Raw genomic sequence first — 18,747 nt, 5'->3', positions numbered from 1 at the left:
AGGTTACAGAATTGCCATAGGTTGGCCCAAAACCAGGGCAACCACTCTCTAATGGAGTGGCTCACTGCTGTGGTACGCACAGTATGGGGACAGGCTGGCGAGCTGCCAGACATTGTGAGTAAATGGCAGTCATATAAGGAACTTAACTCAAATCATCCATGAAATGGGTATGGGACATGCTATTTTCAACCTTAATATGCGGGGGTCAGATGGCGAGCTTTTTACAGCCAGCATGAGAGATCTGGTTTTGGATACTGCACCTGCGAGTGCTTTTGGATCCTTGGTTGCCATTCTTATGCCCTATGTGGGGCGGCGGATCCATGAAGTTACAACTGCCATGGCCACCCTAGGGGATGTTGAAAGCCGGAAGCAAAGGAAGTTAAGACAGGAGGTCCACGCAGTTGAGACCTGGAAGCCCAAACCAAAGGTAAAGAGGTGAGGTCGCAGGCCTCAGAGAGTAATACGCGCACAGATGTGGCGTGATCTCGTTGTAGCAGGGGTCCATCGGGAAAAAATAGACCGACAACCCAATGCACTCTCATTGCAACTTGGAAACAGTTGCGTCTGGAACAGCAATTCCGGAGAAGCCTAAAGGAGAAGTCTGGGAAAGCGCGACCCGTGTCCCTCCAGGACTTCATGCAGCTGCTTGAGGCCAACTCCTTTCAGCTTGATTAGGGGTGGGGCCAAGGTACCCGGTCAGAGGGGACGAGCAGGGACGGGAGGCCCCACGTGGAACTGTCCATACATTGGTCCCCTTCGAATGTACAGAGGGTTTTGGCCCTAGTTGACACTGGCGCAGACTGTAGTTTTATTTATGGGAACCCAGAACTGTTCCCCAGACCAGCAATCTGTATTGATGGCTACGGGGGAAAAACTGTGACTATAAAAGCTGTTTCCTTACCACTGGGTATAGGAAGTCTTCCCCCTCGTACCTACAAGGTTTATGTCTCCCCCATTCCGGAGTATATTCTAGGGGTGGACGTGCTACATGGCCTCAGCTTACAGACGTCGGTAGGAGAGTTCCGTCTCCGGATCCGGGTGGTGAAAGCGGTGACATGTGGGCATGGTCACCACCCTCCTCAAGTGTTGCCAAACCCTGGCACGTGGTTGCAGTGCGACAGTACCGCCTGCCAGAAGGGCAGGAGGAGATTGGTCGTACAATATTGGAATTGGAGAAGGCACATATTGTGAGGCTAACGCACAGTCCCTTTAACTCCCCAGTAAGGCCTGTCAAGAAGCCAGATGGGACCTGGCAAATGACTGTGGACTGTAGGGAGTTAAATAAGGTGATGCCACCTTTGCTTCAATTCACAATTTGATGGATCGTCTGACTGTCCACCTGGGAAGGTATCACTATGTAGTGGACTTGGCCAATGCTTTTTTTCCATTGACATTGCACCCAAGTGTCAAGAGCAATTTGCTTTTACTTGGGAAGGGCGGCAGTGGACTTTTCAAGTCCTTCCACAAGGATACTTGCACAGCCCCACTATCTGCCACGGGCTCGTAGCCCAGGATTTGGCACAGTGGGATCGTCCGTCCACTGTGGCCTGGTTTCATTATGTCGATGATATTTTATTAACATCAGATTCTTTTTCTGATTTAGAGAAAGCAGCTCCCTCTCTTCTCCGCCACCTGAAATCACATGACTGGGCGGTGAATGAGGAAAAGGTCCAAGGCCCTGGCTTATGCATCAAGTTTTTGGGTGTTGTGTGGTCAGGTAAGACAAAGGTCATACTTGAGGTGATTATTGACAAAATACAAGCCTTTCCCCGGCCGACCAAGGTCTCCTAACTGCAGACGTATTTGGGACTGCTAGGATATTGGCGGGCGTTTGTACCCCATTTAGCAAAAATGGCAAGGCTTTTGTATAATATGATAAAAAGGGAGCCTCGTGGGATTGGACAGAGACTATAGAACAAGACTTTATTGCTACAAAACGGGCAGTGCAGCAGGCACAGGCTCTGCAAGTAGTGGACCCTGGCCTCCCATTTGAACTTGTTGTTCACGTAACCCAAGAGGGGTATGGTTGGGGCCTCTGGCAACGGTAGGATTGTCTCTGGTTGCCAGTGGGATTTTGGTCCCAATTGTGGAAAGGAGTGGAAGTCCGCTACTCCTTAATAGAGAAACAGCTGGCTGCTGTGTATGCAGCCCTAGTGGCCACAGACGCCATCACAGGAACGGCAAGGGTGTTGGTTCGAACAACTTATCCCGTCCAGGGGTGGGTCTGTACGTGGACCTAGGGACCCAAAACGGGGGTGGCACAGACTACCACCCTTGCCAAGTGGGGTGCTTACGTGGAGCAATGTAGCACCCTTAGTTCAAGCCCTTTAAGCACAGAGCTACAACAGGTCCTGGGACCTGTGGATCTTGTAGCCCAGGCTGAGCCAAGCGCTCTGCCTAGAGGGGAGGACTTGGAGCCCTCGCCCTACAAAGAAGGACAGCCCCCAGTACCTGAGGATGCCTGGTTTACCGATAGTTCTAGTCGAGGAGCTGCAGCTGTTTGGATGGCTATTGGTGTGCAGCCCAAAACAGATACCATTTGGTTTGATACCGGGACGGGCCAGAGTAGCCAGTGGGCTGAGCTACGGGCTGTGTGGATGGTAATCAGCCACGAGCCTGGGCCCCTAGTTATTTGCACTGACAGCTGGGCGGTGTTCCAGGGCCTAACGTTGTGGCTCCCTACGTGGAAACACCAAAACTAGTTGTTAGGACACCGCCCACTGTGGGGTCAAGCTATGTGGTAGGACCTCTGGGACCTAGGGCAAAGAATGGAGGTGACCCTAATGCATGTCACAGGTCACTCCCCCTTAGTGTCCCCAGGTAATGATGAAGCAGATGCCCTAGCACGCGTCCAATGGTTAGAACGGGCTCTTGCCACTGATGTGGCCCATTGGCTACATAGGAAATTGCAGCACGCTGGAAGCCGAACCATGTGGCAGGTGAGCAGACGCTGGGGCATGCCTTTGAAATGGCAGGAGATAGCAGATGCCTGCTATGACTGTGCCGTCTGTGCCCAGGACAGCCCCCAAAGGCGGAGTCTCCCCTGGGAGACATAGCAGATTACGCGAGGGAGGGTGCCCTTCACTCACTGGCAAGTGGATTACATTGGACCTCTGCATAAGGCCCGCAATGTTATGTATGTGTTCACAGCAGTGGACACTGCTACAGGTTGATGTTTGCTTGGCCGTGTCTGGCTGCGGATCAGCGGCATACAGTGGTCACTCTTACATGGCTGTGCACCCTCTATGGGCGCCCCCAAGTCATTGAAAGTGACAGGGGTACCCATTTTACCAGGCAAGAAGAGCAGCGCTGGTCTGCCAGGATGGACGTGCAATGGTTGTTTCATGCTCCGCATAACCCACAAGCAGCTGGCATGATTGAACGCTACAATGGCCTTTCGAAGCAAGGTCTCTGGGTGTCAAAACACCCTCCCATGATGCATGACTGGGCCTCACGTTTATGGGATGTCCTGAGAATCCTGAATGAGAGACCACGGAAGGGAGAGCCCGCACCAGTAGAAGCTCTACTACATCAAACGGCCGCTCCCATTCAATTACAAGTTACCACCAGTGAGACTCTGTTAAAGCCAGGCTACGGCAGGAATGGAAACATTTTGCTGCCAGCATCCACATGCTTGAAAGCAGGGGAATGGCAGCAATGGACTTGGCCCTGGCAGGTCAAAAGCCCCCACTGTCCGTGGTTGGGCTGATAGCCCCATGGGGGGCCTGTTTGACTCATGATTTGCAAGTGATGCCAGGGGTGGTGGCTGAGTGGCCACCGCAAGTGACTGTAATATACGGAGGTCCTGATACCGGGATGATTTTGTGGGGAACCTATGTGCTCTCAGTATGGCCTATTATGGGGTCTCCTATTCTGTTACATATTGAAACTCCACAGGAACCCTCATGGAAAACGCTTGTCACGTAAATTATGAGGCGAGACCCTGTAGGGGTGGAGTGTGGGGATAGAGTCCCAGACAGCAGTTTCCAGGCTCTCGGCCTCACGTGAAAGGTGCTGGCTCGGGTAGTAGATGGCTGTCAGCTGTGGCTAAATGACCATCAGCTGTAACCAGTTAGCCAATTAGCCACTGATATAACTGCCGCCGCTGCGCTGGTTGGTCAGTCAGTTGGTTTGCAGGCAGAAAAGCGGACAGCAGGTTGCATGTCGTGTGACTCCAGCCTCAGGTGAGACTATAGTGGTGTGACTCCCCTACCTACGGCTCCGTGGGTGTTCCTTTTTGGCCTAGCCATATCCTGCGTTCTTATGTGGGGAGCAGGACTAGAGGCCCCGCAGGCCGCCCCGCACAACAAATGGCGCAGAGAGCAGGGTCTCCCGCACAACACTCTCTTCCTATCTCTTTTTTCCAGCCAGATTACCCTATGTCTCTCCTCTTATCAAAAGAAATTTAGCATCTTTCTGCAAATTTGGATCTTGAATAGTAAGCTCTCTGAAATACAAATTTTCTGAATCAATGAGTCATTTGCCTAATGAATCTGAAAATCTTATGAGGTGAAGAGGGAGGTAACTATGGGAACTTGCTGGAACTTTAGCACTCCCCATTCCAATTCTCAATTTCCATTCCTTCTCAGAGCACTGTGTGTCGTATAACTGGTTAAAAGTGGCTGTGGGCATAATTAAATGTTAAATGGAAGATTCCAGAGAGAAAACTATCTCTAATGTGAAGGAACTTTGTAGTGAGAAAACAAAACCAACACTGAGCTTTCTTGTTTGGTCTTTCTGAGTAACTCCCACAATGATTTTATTATTTCTGATTAAGGGCCCACACATGATCTCTCTGAGGATGATTCTTGGGTCCCTGTGGATCCAGGTTTAAGTTACACAGTAAGAATGTGACAGCTTTACAACCTTGTAAAACTAACCAGCTCCGCACTTAAACAGCCTTATCTAACATTCCTCTTCCTTCCTATGTAGCCTGTCTGTCGTGCAGGGAGGCCTGCAGGGTCTCTGCTCCCGCTCCCCATACAAGAACGCAGGATATGGTGAGGCCAAAAAGGAACACCCACGGAGCCATAGGTAGGGGAGTCATACCACTATGGTCTCACTGGAGGCTGGGTTCACTGGACGTGCGACCTGCTGTCCGTTTTGTCTGCAACCCACCGACGACTCTCTTTCACTCTCCTCCACTCTCCTCTCTTTTTTTCCTAGCATAGCCACAGCAGTTATATTAGTGGCCAATGGCTCACTGGTTACAGCTGACGGCCAACTAGCCACAGCTGATGGCCATCCAATCACATTTGGCCATTTACTACCTGAGCCAGCACCTGTCTATGTGAGGCCGAGAGCCTGGAAACTGCTTTCTGGGGCTCTGCCCCTACACTGTCCTTAAGAAATTTAAATCCAACCAGTTTTTCTCTTGCTCGAAGCCTGAAGTGAAACTTTGACACGTGCTAGTAATCTAACTTGTCTGAGATGCTTGGCTTAAACAATTGATTCAAGGTGTCCAATGAACTTAAGAGTCTGGAGGCTTTGCTAGAAATAAATAATAAAGATTTATTCAAGGGTCTTAGCGTTTGCAAACCAGAAACACAACTATTCAATACCCAGAGTGTTCCAAAGAAGAAAGAAAAGCTGAGCGTCCTTGTGGCGAGCCAGCCGCCACAAGTCGATCAGAACCTAAATGGGGGAGTGGGAATGAAATAAAAGACACTCACACAAATGCTAATGCTGCAGGTCTTCAGTGATGCTGAAGCCTCGAGTTTATTCTTCTTCACCAATATATGCAGTTTGAGTACGTGCAACTTAACAAAGAAAATATGCATTACCTTAGCAAATGTAAATTTTTAGCTTTTACATAGAGGATACGAAATCACTGAAACTCCCAAAAGTAATTATCCTATCAATTACCCTGATAGCCATCAGTCTTCTGTGTCCGGAAACTGGCCGCTCCCACCACATTCCTTAGCAGCTTGTAAGCACCCTCCAGGTGTATGCAGAGACAATGCCTTAGGGGAGGAAACAGGTTAAGCATAAACTGAGCCATTCTATAGGGCTCAGAGTTATCTGTAACCATGGCTCCCCACACATCCTTATAATAAAAAGTACATTCTTGAGAAGAATCAGTTCTGCATTCTTAGCCTCTGGATCGTGGGAGATGGTAATCCTCTAGGTGACTGGTGGTCTGGAGAATGGATGTCAGGTGGTCTGGATACATATCAGGTGGTCTGGATACCTGAACATTCCTTAGTCTTTCAGGGCGATAATCAGAGGGTTATCTGGAGGTCATATATATATATATATATATCAGGCATTGAGACAGGACTGGGAAATTCAAAGGTTTAAGTTCCCAGGCTAGTTAAAACAAGAATAGAATTATTTCCTCATACCTCAACCTACTTGATTGGAGTAATTTAGCAGCTTGACTATAGTGACTCCATTTTTCATTTTTTCACTCTATTCCTCAGAAGTTAACCTAAGACAAGGGTGCTTCTAACCAAAACACAACTTGGGAGAGAATAACCCCAAATTATCTTTCAGTATCTCTTAAAACTCTATGTTGTGTCTTTTTTTTTTTTTTTAACGACAGTTTATTTATTTATTTATTTTTATTGGGGAGTATTGGGGAACTGTGTGTTTTTCCAGGGCCCATCCACTCCAAGTTGTTGTTCTTTCAGTCTAGTTGTGGAGGGCACAGCTCAGCTCGAAGTACAGTCACCCGTTTTCAATCTTTAGTTGCAGGGGGCGCAGCCCACCATCCCATGCGGAATAGAACCTGCAACCTTATTGAGAGCTGGCGCTCTAACCAACTGAGCCCACCGGCAGCCTTCTATGTTGTGTCTTGCAGAGACCTGTGGGAGTAATTGGCTTGATGACTGTTTCTTTAGAGCTGCAGTCCTGATTAAAAACGCTACAGCGAGGATGTCCTTGACACACATCCTAATTTCTGGGAAGAGATTACTACCACAGTAATTGAGCTGGGAAGAAGAGACAAATTGCTCTTGGCGGACTCAACAGCGCTTCAAAGTACTGCAGTTGACCGGAATCACACCCTGCAGTTTTCCCTCCTCCAGTGTGTAAGATGCCAACAGTGATAGCACTGCACCAACAATTATTTGCAAGATAAAAGTGGAAGGGGAGAAAATCACTACCAACTAGACTGTAAAAGACCCATAGCCCCGTGATAGCGTTACACGAATGACTAAATGAGACAGGGAAGGCCCGGAACTCCACGGTGGCCGACTCTGGGTCCCGCCGGTGGCGCAAGATGATTTATTAATTTAACACTGGGCTGGCGGCGCCCGCAGCTGCCTGGAGTCCGCGGTGACATCACCGGCCGGGGCGCGGGTCACGTGCCCCGCCCCCTCCAGCTCCTGCTTCTCGCGCAGCCTTCGGAGCTAAAGGTCCGGCCGCAGCTTCTCGGAGCCCTCCGAAGAGAAGCGGAGCTTGGGCTGTAGGGCTAGCAGGCAAGCGGGCACAGCCGGGCCTGAGCCGAGGGGCGGGGAGTGACGCGGCCGAGGTTTCTGCAAACTTGGGCGCGCGCTCGCGCCACAGCGCCTGCGGCCGGAGCGATGAAGATGGTCGCGCCCTGGACGCGGTTCTACTCCAACAGCTGCTGCCTGTGCTGCCATGTCCGAACCGGCACCATCCTGCTCGGCGTCTGGAACCTGGTGAGCGCGTTGGGCTGCGGCGACGCGCCAGGGGCGCATCTACCAGCGAGGGGGCGACAGGATCCCGGGATCCCGGCCTGCGCCCCCGCTTATCTTTTCACTACTCCAAGTTGGCTCCTGGTTCGGCCTTGGGTTGGGTGACCCCGGCGCTAATCCTCCTAAAGTTATATTATTAGAAACTTAATTCTCTGGGCAGGCGTGCCCGCGATCGCCCCGGCTCTGCCAACCTGTGGCGAGGGTCGGGTCAGGGCCCGGAGTTGGGGGCATTTCAGGGGTGCGGGTGGGCCGGGGCGCTCCGGAAAGCCGTGAGCACAGAGCCCGCTGCGACCGCCTCGGAACCCCGCGGTTTCCGGTGAAAGTGCTCTTGGTGGCCAGAGAACTCTGATCTTATCTGCGGAGCACGTGTTTCCCTTTCTTCTTAATACCCGGTGGGCTTTATGTTTTGACGGGTCCCGCCAGCGTGGTGGGGTGACTGGGCATGTTTAGTTAACCCTGCGGTCAGGGTTGCAGACCCGGTGTGCCCATTCTCTCTGCTCGCATCTAGCCTCGGGTTTGCTGTGCACTCGTGCGCATGTTCGGATCCCGAGTTGAAATGGTTGGGGGTTGTCACACTCTGTGAATGGTTACCCCCACACGTTTGTTGTAAAGCCGTTACTCCAAGAAGGGATTTGCTTGTGATTTACTGCCTTTTAGTCGGCTAGGGGAAGCCATTTTACACCCACTTACTTTCCTGCCCATTGACAGGTGGTCCCAGTACCTTTCAAGCAGACACCGCAGGCAAATCTGATTTTTCTTTTAGGTTAGAACTTTTAAAATCGTATTGGTATGGAGAGCAATGATTATCAGGGCAGTGAAGAAACCTGGTGTTGTCTTGTGCCTGCTCCAGATTGATTGTGGTACCCCTAAACTGCACCAGCGTTGAATCGGATTCCCTCCCTTGCATTTCAGGTTTTGTGACATCATGATGGAGGGTTACACCCAAGCCACTTTTCAGTGAACATTACTGTATCATGAGGAAATACCTTAAAAATAGTAATAAGATGGCCTATAGAACTTTTTAGTGAGAATAAATTCTTAATCATCAGTTTTTTTGTTAGTTCATATTCAAATTTTTTATATAATATGGACATTATATCTAATTGTGTCATGTGCCATTTTAAGCAAAACATTCCCCCCCCCCAGGTATTTGCTGTTTGCTGTGCTATTTATAGTTTCAAGTTTCCTTTTCAGTGCCTATCACAGGACACAAAAGATAAATTTTTGGCCTTGAAAGCTTTCAAGATCTTTGGTATGTGTGGGTTCTTGTGCAGTGTGAATGCAGACATGCAGATGTTCATCAGCGTCTTGGCTCAACCCTAACTTTGCTTAAAAACCAGGAAATCTCTTTATAGAAATTTAAAATTACTGTATAGCAAAAGGATAGTAGATGGCTTCAAAATATTAGTGCTTTTATTAATTATCAAGACAATTTTATACAAATATCTTATGTCTTGAAAATGTTCAAATCTGCAGACTTGCAAGTACATCAGTGAATGTAATTTGTAAAATCTAGGGCACTGCATTAGGCAAATGCACTGCATGATCTACAGGAAAAATAAATCTACTTGAGCCCCACTGTTGGCTGTAAGCCAACCAGACAGTATTGGTGGGATAAAAGGAGAGTGCTCTGCATGCTTTGTTTACTGTTGGAGACTGCTCTTTGTGGAAAGTAGTTGCTGGGTGCATGTTGTAGCATTTGGAAATATATGGGCTTTTGAAAGATATTGGAAAAGTTTCTAGCAGATGTAAGAATGCCACTTTAGGTAAATCTAATTAATGGGAAACCTGGCTTTAGTACTGATAATCTTTATTAAAAAGTCTTTTTCATTTCATAAAACAGTTTAGACTTTTTTTTAAACAGTGAGTTTCCCTCATTCCTTTAAATATAATTTAGTTATCCAAAACTTTGATTTTCTTTTTTTTTTTTTTTATATTGGGGAACAGTGTGTTTTTCCAGGATCCATCAGCTCCAAGTGTAGTTGTTGTTTTCAGTCTAGTCATGGAGGCACAGCTCACTGGCCCATGTGGGAATCAAACCTTGGACCTTGGTGTTAATGAGCGCTGTGCTCTAACCATCTGTGCTCTAACCATCTGAGTTAACAGGCCACCCTAGCTTGGGACTTTTTGTGAAAGTTTTCTTTGCCTCTTAATGATTCTGCTTCCTATACATTTACTATGCAGTTTCAGTGTTTCTATTTACTTAGGCCCAGTGCTAGCCCTGTGACTTGGGAGAGGTTTTGCATCTGTTTGGGATCTACTCTCCTGGCTCCAATTTAAATCTACGTAACATATGCAAAGTTCATGATAACCAGCTTTACCATACCTTCCCCCACCCCAACTACAGGAAAACGTAAAACTTGAGACCAAAGACTTGAGACCCAGTAGTTTGCAGTAATTTCCAGCAGACTCTGCCCAGCCAACCCTCACTTTCTTTAATAAATCTATATTTCTGTCTCACTCCTGAATTCTTTCACGGCCCGTGAGTGAGCAGACACAACAGAAAAGGTATGTGATCATGACATTGCTGAAGACGTATTGGATCAAATCCAATAATCTTCCAAATTCAGATTAAAAAATAGGTGAAGTACTAAAGTTATCCCGATTAAAATCAGAGCAAGGCAGGGTTACCTGCTAGCCAACATTGTCTTAGAGATGTGTTGGGAAAATTTCCTGGGGCCAAGAGACCAAAGAAAGGCTGACAACGTCCATCAATTATACCAAGAGTTTATTAAGGAAACAACATACGAGAGGCGTGGCAGGCACTAAAGGAGTATATAGGACAAGGCTGGATGGATGGGGGTACTGGGGCATGACTCACCCCAGATAGGGGGAAAATGCCTTACATGCTTGCGCCGGCAGAGCAAGGACCTGTTCTAGTAGGAACCAGCACTGCTGGGGCATTAGGGAGGGGTCTGTCAGTCAGTTTCTGAGGGGATTTATGGGAAGCAATCGCTGTCTGGCCCAGATCTAGCTGGACCTAACTTGAGGCTTCAGCAGTAGTCATGCCCTGGAACAGTCTACTCCAGGGGTATATTTTGATGAACGGGAGTTTTAAATTTTGATGAAGTTTAATTTGTCATTTTTTTCTCCTATGGTTCATACTGTGTTTTAAGACATCTCTGCCTACAGTTGTAAAGACATTCTCTTACCATTTCTTCAGAAACTTTATCGTTTTAGCTTTTGTATAATACTTACATCTGAGATCCATCTCGCATTAATTTTTTTATTAGGTTTGTATTAAAAGGCAGTTTAATCACTTAACCTAAAAAAAAGTTGAATGATTACATAACCCATAATATCCACAAACATTTTTAGAAAGACAAGAAAGATGCTTATTCATCTTCGCAGAGAATGAAGACTGACTTGTCCTGGTTTCTAGAGGAATCATGATATGAAAGATATACTTGAAGCAGACTGACTGCTATGTAGTTGTCTGAGGTTTCTTCTCTTTCTTCAATAAAACTTACTATTCTAAACCTGAATCCATTAACTCCCTCTCCAAATTTGCTCATACTCTAGTCTCTCTTTTACCACCTATTTAGACTCTCCAGCTCCTTGTAGATGCTTCTGTTCCTCTTGCCACCTTAATCTGTTGGTTTATTTAATCTCCATGTCCTATTGATTTTTGCTCTACCTCCTGATTACTTCCTTATTCTGTCCCATTCTTATTCTTGCTACCATTTCCCTCATTTAGGCTCTCATTAGTACTCACTTGGCTGTTATAATAGTCTCATAACTGGTCTTTTTGCTTCTGGCCTTGCCATCAATAATCCCTTTTTTCCATAGTCTATTATCCATCCAGTTCTCAGAGGTATTTTTCTCAAACACAAATATGAACCTGTTATCTTACTCCTAAAAACTTTGGCTCTCTATCCCAGGAAGATCTGTGTATTTCATGACTGGTGTGTTTCAAGCCACTTAAATTGGCTTAAACAATTAACACAGGGAGCTGGGCCACAAGTCTTTCCTGTCTCCCATCTCCTTCCGTTTCAGGTCATCCTTCTTTTGGATACAAATGGCTGCCATATTTGCCAGTCAGTGCTTAAACCCTAAGTCTGGAGATTCATTCTGATTTGACAAACTTAAGTTGTCTCTGCATCCCTGAACCAGAGGCCAGGGTTATGTGATTGGAATATACTGTTAAATTTAGGTCTGGAATATTCTCCTGCCCTTGAACTGTAGATTAGGAGGAATATATACGGAGAGGGATTAACTTTACTTAAAATGCCAGCTTGAGAGCGGAAGGCTGAGTAATTTCCCCAGGGAATCACAGTCTTATTGGGAGGAGGAGGAAAGAATGTTTGGAGGAAAATGAAAAATGCTTAGGCTAAAGCCCTCATTTCTTCTGGAGTATATTTTACCATCAGGACCTGAGTTTTTCTTGGCACACTCAAGCATGCTTTTTCCTTGTAATTTCTTTCATTGTTCTACAGGGAGTGGGGGGTGTTCTTAGTGTGTTTTAAAAAATGATACTGGTAGTTGAAAGCATCTGTAATTGACACCAGAGATGGATCATCTTTTGTGCATATTATCCTTTTTATCATCATCCAAGTGTATTTTGGGAACTTAGTCATTCAGCAAATATATACTGAATGCCTCTTTGTGCCAAATACTATTCATAGGATAGTTGGCCATATATCAGATTATAAAGGATGAAAGAGCTCAGAGTAGCTGGTTTCATTGGCTTTATGACCTGGCCTTCCAAATAATCCACTAGTTCACTTTGAAAGTCACAGCTTGCTTGTGTACCCAAGCCTGGCAAGGTCTTTTTGTGTCCTGGGAAGTTCTGGTGCAGTAACTGTTGATTTTTGTCTGGGAAGTAATACTAGGTAGTAAAACCGACATCTTGTATTTGTAGAATGATTGATAATTTTTAGTGAGCTTTCACATTTGTTCTTATTTAGACCTCAAAGCAACCCTAGGGTCAGGCACAGTAGGTGGTGATATGCTTTTTTTTTTTTTTTTTAAGTGTAACACTTTTTTATTTTTTTTTTAATTGGGGAAAGGATACAGGACTTTATTGGGGAACTGTGTGTACTTCCAGGACTTTTTTCCAAGTCAAGTTGTTGTCCTTTCAATCTTAGTTGTGGAGGGTGCCGTTCAGCTTCAAGTTGTTGTCCTTTCAGTCTTAGTTGTGGAAGGCACAGCTCAGCTCCAGGTCCCGTTGCCGTTGTTAGTTGTAGGGGGCACAGCCCACCATCCCTTGCGGGAGTCGAACTGGCAACCTTGTGGTTGAGAGCCCGCGCTCCAACCAACTGAGCCACCTGGGAGCTCAGTGGCAGCTCACCAACCAACTGAGCCATCTGGGAGCTCAGTGGCAGCTCAGCTCAAGGAGCCGTGTTCAAATTTAGTTGCAGGGGGCGCTGCCCACCATCCGTTGCGGGACACAAGGAATCCAACTGGCAACCTTCTGGTTGAGAGCCCATGTTCCAACCAACTGAGCCATCTGGGAGGCAGCTCAGCTCAAGGTTCCGTGTTCAATCTTAGTTACAGGGGGCGGAGCCCACCATCCCTTGCGGGACTTGAGGAGTTGAACCAGCAGCACCCTTGTGGTTGAGAGCCCACAGCCCCATGTGGGAATCGAACCGGCAGCCTTCGGAGTTAGGAGCACGGAGCTCCAATCGCCTGAGCCACCAGGCCGGCCCCCATCAGAACATTTTAAAGATGAGCTGGCCAAGAAATAAATTAAAGATTGCCATTAAAACTGTTTTGGAGGGGTGGCTGGTTAGCTCAGTTGGTTAGAGTACGGTGCACTTAACAGGGTTGCCGGTTCGATCCCCACATGGGCCTCTGTGAGCTGCGCCCTACACAACTAGTTTGAAACAACTACTTCACTTGGAGCTGATGGGTCCTGGAAAAACACGCTTAAATAAAAAAAAGTTTTGTTTTTTTTAAAAAAGCTGTTTTGTTAATATCAGCATTTCCGAGACCCACTTTTAATATACTGTGTAGCTAACTTAACTAACAAAGCATCAAGTATTAAAGTTGTTACCATGAGTTTTGCACTATGATTTGTGTTATGTTTAACTACATGGGTAATGTATTTGTTTTGTCAGATTACTTTGAATCTTCCCAAGGAAGGAAGAGGCCACAGTTTTCTCTTCCCACCCCATATGTATTAGTGTTCATAAAGAGATACTGGTAGAAATAATGTGTGAGCCCTCGCAGCATAATTTCTCCTCTTCTCAGTCCCATTGGCTTTTAGTAGGACTTCTGGAGCTTTGATAAGAATTCTTAAAGAGCGATAAACTGGTTAACCCATTTTACTTGAAGCAAAGTAAAAATTAAGCAAAGATAACACTTCAATTGCTCTTAAAAAACTTTAAAAGGTTTAGAATTGCCTCTTTGCAGTTGCAGCTTCCAAGGAAAAATTTCTCAGTGAAATATGTGGGGGCCAAAAAATGTTTGAGGAAATACAATATCAAATTATTAGTAAAAATAAGCTTGAACTTACTTCTTTCTTTTATTAACCTTGAGCTGCTAAAATTAAATGGCTTGTGGTTCCATGTGCAGAGATGGTGAATATGTGGTAATATGGTAATATGTAGTACATAGTAGGTAAACATTTGTGTTGACTAACAGAAGGCTTAAGGGTTGCAAAAATGGAGGCATAGGTTGGAAAAAAAGAAGCACTTACGTGGTCACCTATGGAAGGCCAGATGGGGTGCATCAGAATTAGGCCCTTTTTTAGTGAGCCCTCAATCTTCCTGGACCAGAGATAAGATCTTATCAATGCCTTAAAGTTGAATGGCTGATTCATACCAACTCAACTCATAGTAGACTGACACATAAAACCAGAATACCAATTTATTAATATTCAATGGGGAAATACAATCGTCATTGAGTTGAATACTTAGGCCGATCGTATATCTTTCCTTTAGAGGACACTAAATTATGATTGTAGAATGATTTGAGTACTTAATACCTATTCATGAAGACAGCCTGATAAGTCCAACTTCACAGAAGAAGTAACATTCAGGACTGAAAAGCTCAAGTCTCCAGGTGGTGACTGTGTGTCTTCTTCCAATATACTTAAAGAGAAGGGTTTGGTTCTTGAATAGTCCTTTGCTGAAGTCTCAGTTTTGATTATCCCACCCTTTACCTAGAATTGCTGGTCTAGGAGTCTTTTTTCTCTTCTTTTTTAAAGTAGGATTAAAGTAGGAGTCTTTGATATATTTTCTTTTGTGTTAATATTTACTTTATCCTCTGTGTTTGTTATGGTATAGATAAAGCTACTGTAACAAATGCATACTTAAGATAGTTTATTTTTCTCATGTTAGCAGTCCAGCAGGGTTGGCAGGCTTGTTATGCCATCCTAAATGGGCAGTGGCAGAGCAGCCCCACCAGCTTTGGGTGGCCTCTGAGTGGCCTCGCATAGCAAGCCTGCCAACCCTGCTGGATGGCTAACATGAAAAAAATAAACTACCACTGAAGCATTAGTAGTAGGATTCCTTCAGTGCTACTAAAGGGGCTGCTTCCTTTATCCTCACCTGCATGGTTGGAGAGAATCCACCAGCACCATGTTTGTGTTCTGGCCTACTAAAAGGGAGAAGGGGCACCTAGAGGACAAGCAACTTTATTTTTTTAAGGATGTGAAATGGAAATTGTACACATGGCTTTTACTTATATCCCAGTAGCCAAAATGAGACATATAACTTAGCTGCAAGGGGCACTGGGATATATTATCTGTAGCTGGCCCTTTATGTAACCAGATAAGCCTATTACTGTGAAAGGGGAGAATAGATTGGGAGGGCCTATACTAGTCTGGCAAGCCACCTAAGGGCAGCCTTCTTCCTAAGATCCTGTGCCCAGTGAGCAACCCCTACTAACTATAGGTGGCTTTCATTTCAGTCTGCAAAACAATACGTGTTAGTTCTCAGTATTTCAGTTGTTCTCTCTAAATTGGAGTTAATAATTCTAAAAATAAATAATTATTAAAAGGTATCACAAAACAGTTTAAACAAGTTATAGAAATAGTTATGACTATGGGTGAAACTAAATAGTTTTCAAATGTGAATGCATTTTTCCCAAGGTATGCTCCATGAATGGAGTTTTTAACTGTTTAGAATTTTTTAAAAGATGAAATGAAGTTTACATGAATGGCCATTTTAGTATGAAAACACATACAGTTACCTGTATAGTATGTGAAATGCAGCTAGCTTATGTATCAGAAAACTGTAACTGCTTCTAGATGAGGACTTCCCATCTCAAAAGAAAATAATCATAGAAAATTTAAGCCTAGAAGGTACATTGATGCTTATCCATTTTCTTTCTTCCTTTCTGCCCTCCCTCCTTCCTTAATGTCTCCTTTAACAAGATTTTGAGAACTTCCTGGTTTTTAAGAACAGTGCTAGGTACTGGTGATGCAATGGTAATTCAAAATAGACTCAGTCCTTGCCAACATGGAATCTCTAGTCTAGTAGAGGAAATAAATATTAATCAGTGATTAATATATATTAATGTAATCTTGTAAATAAATATTAGAACATAATTGATAAATACTACAAAGAGAATGTGTGGCACTGTGACGACATATAGGAGAGTTTGGGGATGGAGGTGGCAGTGTTGGTGAGCCTGACAATCTTTGTTCTTATCTGGAGAAATTAATCCACTTACATTAACAGTAATTACTAATATATTAGAACTTATTTCAGTCATCGTTTCTGTTTTTCTCTCCTTTGTTGCTCTTTCATATTGACTGAATTTTTTCTTACCATTTTCCCCTATCTGCTATTTTGGAAGTCTTTATTTCTATTATTTTAGTGGTCCATACAAGAAACTTTGATACGTATACTTATCAAAAAGTTTAGAGTTAATAGTATCTTGTCTTCCTTTTGAACAATAAAGGTTCTTTAACTCCAGTCATTTCATGTGTTTTAGTGTCTTTTTTAAAAGTTCCCCAAGACATTAATCTATATAATCAATGTTTATTTAGAGTTACCCACATATTTACATCTCTTTGTCCATTGTTCTTTTTTGCAATCAATATAATTTTTATTTAAAAAAACAGATATTTTAATACTGAAAACGTGGAAAGTGCACAACCCATCATTTTCTTTTCTACCTCTGACCTGCTGTCTAGGATCACCACCCTTCTGTCTATAGTATGTATTTTTAAATATCCTTTAGTGAGTATGTGTTGGTGGCAAATTCTGATAGCTATTCTTTGCAAATATCTTTACTTGGCCCTCATTCTTGAAAGATATTTTTGCTGGATATATAGTCCTAGGTTGATAGTTATTGTCTCTCATATTGAAGCTCTCATTCTGCTGTCTTTTATGCTTTGCTACTGAGAGGTTAGTTGTCATTCTTACTGATACTTTTTTCTGATTCATTAGATCTGGGGTGGCTCTTGTGGTTGTACATCAGTAGTAAGGTCTGGGTGATGACTGACGCTGCTGGTCTGCAGACCACATTTTCAGTAGCAGTGGTTTAGTGAACTCATACATTTCTGAGGCTGAACTCCTTAGGCTCTTGCCTATATAGTTAAAACTTTGACTGTTAGTTTTTATTCAAAAGATACTGAATGGAATAATTAACTGAGGGCTTGGTGATAAGAGCCAAAGTATAGTTATAAGGAACAAACTTTAAATTAAAAACAGAGAAATGCCATAGAGCTTTTGTGCAAATGTTTTAAAAATTAAGTCAGTAAATTACAATAGGGGACTTCTTTTGATTTCTTCTTCAATCTAGTTGTGGGTCTAGTTGTGGAGGGATCTTTTAATATTTTTACCTGAAAATTTTTTTTGCCGTTTTTTCCCCCCTATCAGCAGTTTAGAAATTAAATGGGAGTTTCTCAAATACTAATCTTCTTAATATTTATTCTAAAGTATATAAACAAGAATAGAATATTAAAGATATTTGTGTATTTACATTAGTAACAGTAATTTACTAGATAATCTTTTCATTAATTTACTTTGACAATAGCTACTACAAATGATCTGCAGAGGCCCTCTACTTTTGAAGTAATCTGATACTTTTTTCTTTTAAATGATAGTAACAATATTAGATGTTGACATCACCTTCAAGAATGTTCCATTACTGGGGCGGCCCGGTGGCTCAGGCGGTTAGAGCTCCATGCTCCTAATTCCGAAGGCTGCCAATTCGATTCCCACATGGGCCAGTGGGCTCTCAACCACAAGGTTGCCAGTTCAATTCCTTGAGTCCCGCAAGGGATGGTGGGCAGCGCCCCCTGCAACTAAGATTGAACACGGCACCTTGAGCTGAGCTGCCGCTGAGCTCCCTGATGGCTCAGTTGGTTGGAGAGTGTCCTCTCAACCACAAGGTTGCCGGTTCGACTCCCGCAAGGGACTTTAATTTGACAGTTGACTATTTAAGGAATTAACTATCAAGTTATACTTTAACAGATTTTATTTTAGAATTGCAAACTTTCAATTTTAGAAGTGTAAATGTTTTTGTCTTTAATTTCTAAATTTGTTTTGTTTTGGGGTGTATTGAATGTACTGCTATTCTGTTAGAAAATTTTAACTCTAAAGTACAATATAACAAAACTTGAATGGAATGCAAAGTTTATATTCTAATGGTTATATGCGTATCTGTACTATCTCTTCACTTTCATTAGTAGAGACATTCTGTTTTATGAGTTTCACTTCTGGTGAACAGCTACAGGAATAAAGTATTTTATGTATTACAACTAAACAGGAAGTAGTAATACAATCACTTCAGTTTTTCAAACTATATTGACGATAGTCCCAAGTTGTTGGAATAGGATGGTTACAAATAGGGACTAATAAACCTAATAGAGCATATTAGAACACAAAGAGCACCATGTTTGCTGCACTAAAAAATTAATTTAGCTATTTTGCACTTTATATTTTCTCTTTTCCAGATGCCAGGCTTCTAATCCTCTAGTACTTGATACTTTTTTTATGAACAGAGTTTAGGTCTCAGTAGTCCATCCTAAACTAGGCTCCGGGCTAGGCCTATCTCTTCACATTCAGAGATCCAGTAATTTTTTTTTTAAGACATACTTATTCTTCTTATTCATGTCCACCCCCACTCCCAAAGGCCATTTGGACAACATTCCTCTTTCTGGTCTCTGTTAGGGGACCATCCTTTGCCT

At 44.0% G+C, this 18,747-nt stretch overlaps 1 protein-coding gene across 1 annotated transcript in view; it reads left to right on the top strand.

Moving 5' to 3' along the window:
* The first annotated feature begins 7,074 nt into the window (after positions 1-7,074).
* Positions 7,075-18,747, top strand: part of LAPTM4B (lysosomal protein transmembrane 4 beta) — a 72,370-nt gene continuing 60,697 nt past the window's right edge. Inside the window, exon 1 of the mRNA XM_019714996.3 lies at positions 7,075-7,625. Coding sequence (XP_019570555.1) covers positions 7,527-7,625 — 99 coding nt within the window. The 5' untranslated portion in view covers positions 7,075-7,526. The remainder of the gene's footprint in view (positions 7,626-18,747) is intronic.

The sequence above is a fragment of the Rhinolophus sinicus genome, chromosome 6, assembly GCF_057876585.1.
Source record: "Rhinolophus sinicus isolate RSI-liver-muscle chromosome 6, RSI-T2T, whole genome shotgun sequence".
Lineage (NCBI taxonomy): Eukaryota > Metazoa > Chordata > Mammalia > Chiroptera > Rhinolophidae > Rhinolophus > Rhinolophus sinicus.
This window is presented reverse-complemented; position numbering and strand designations above follow the sequence as displayed.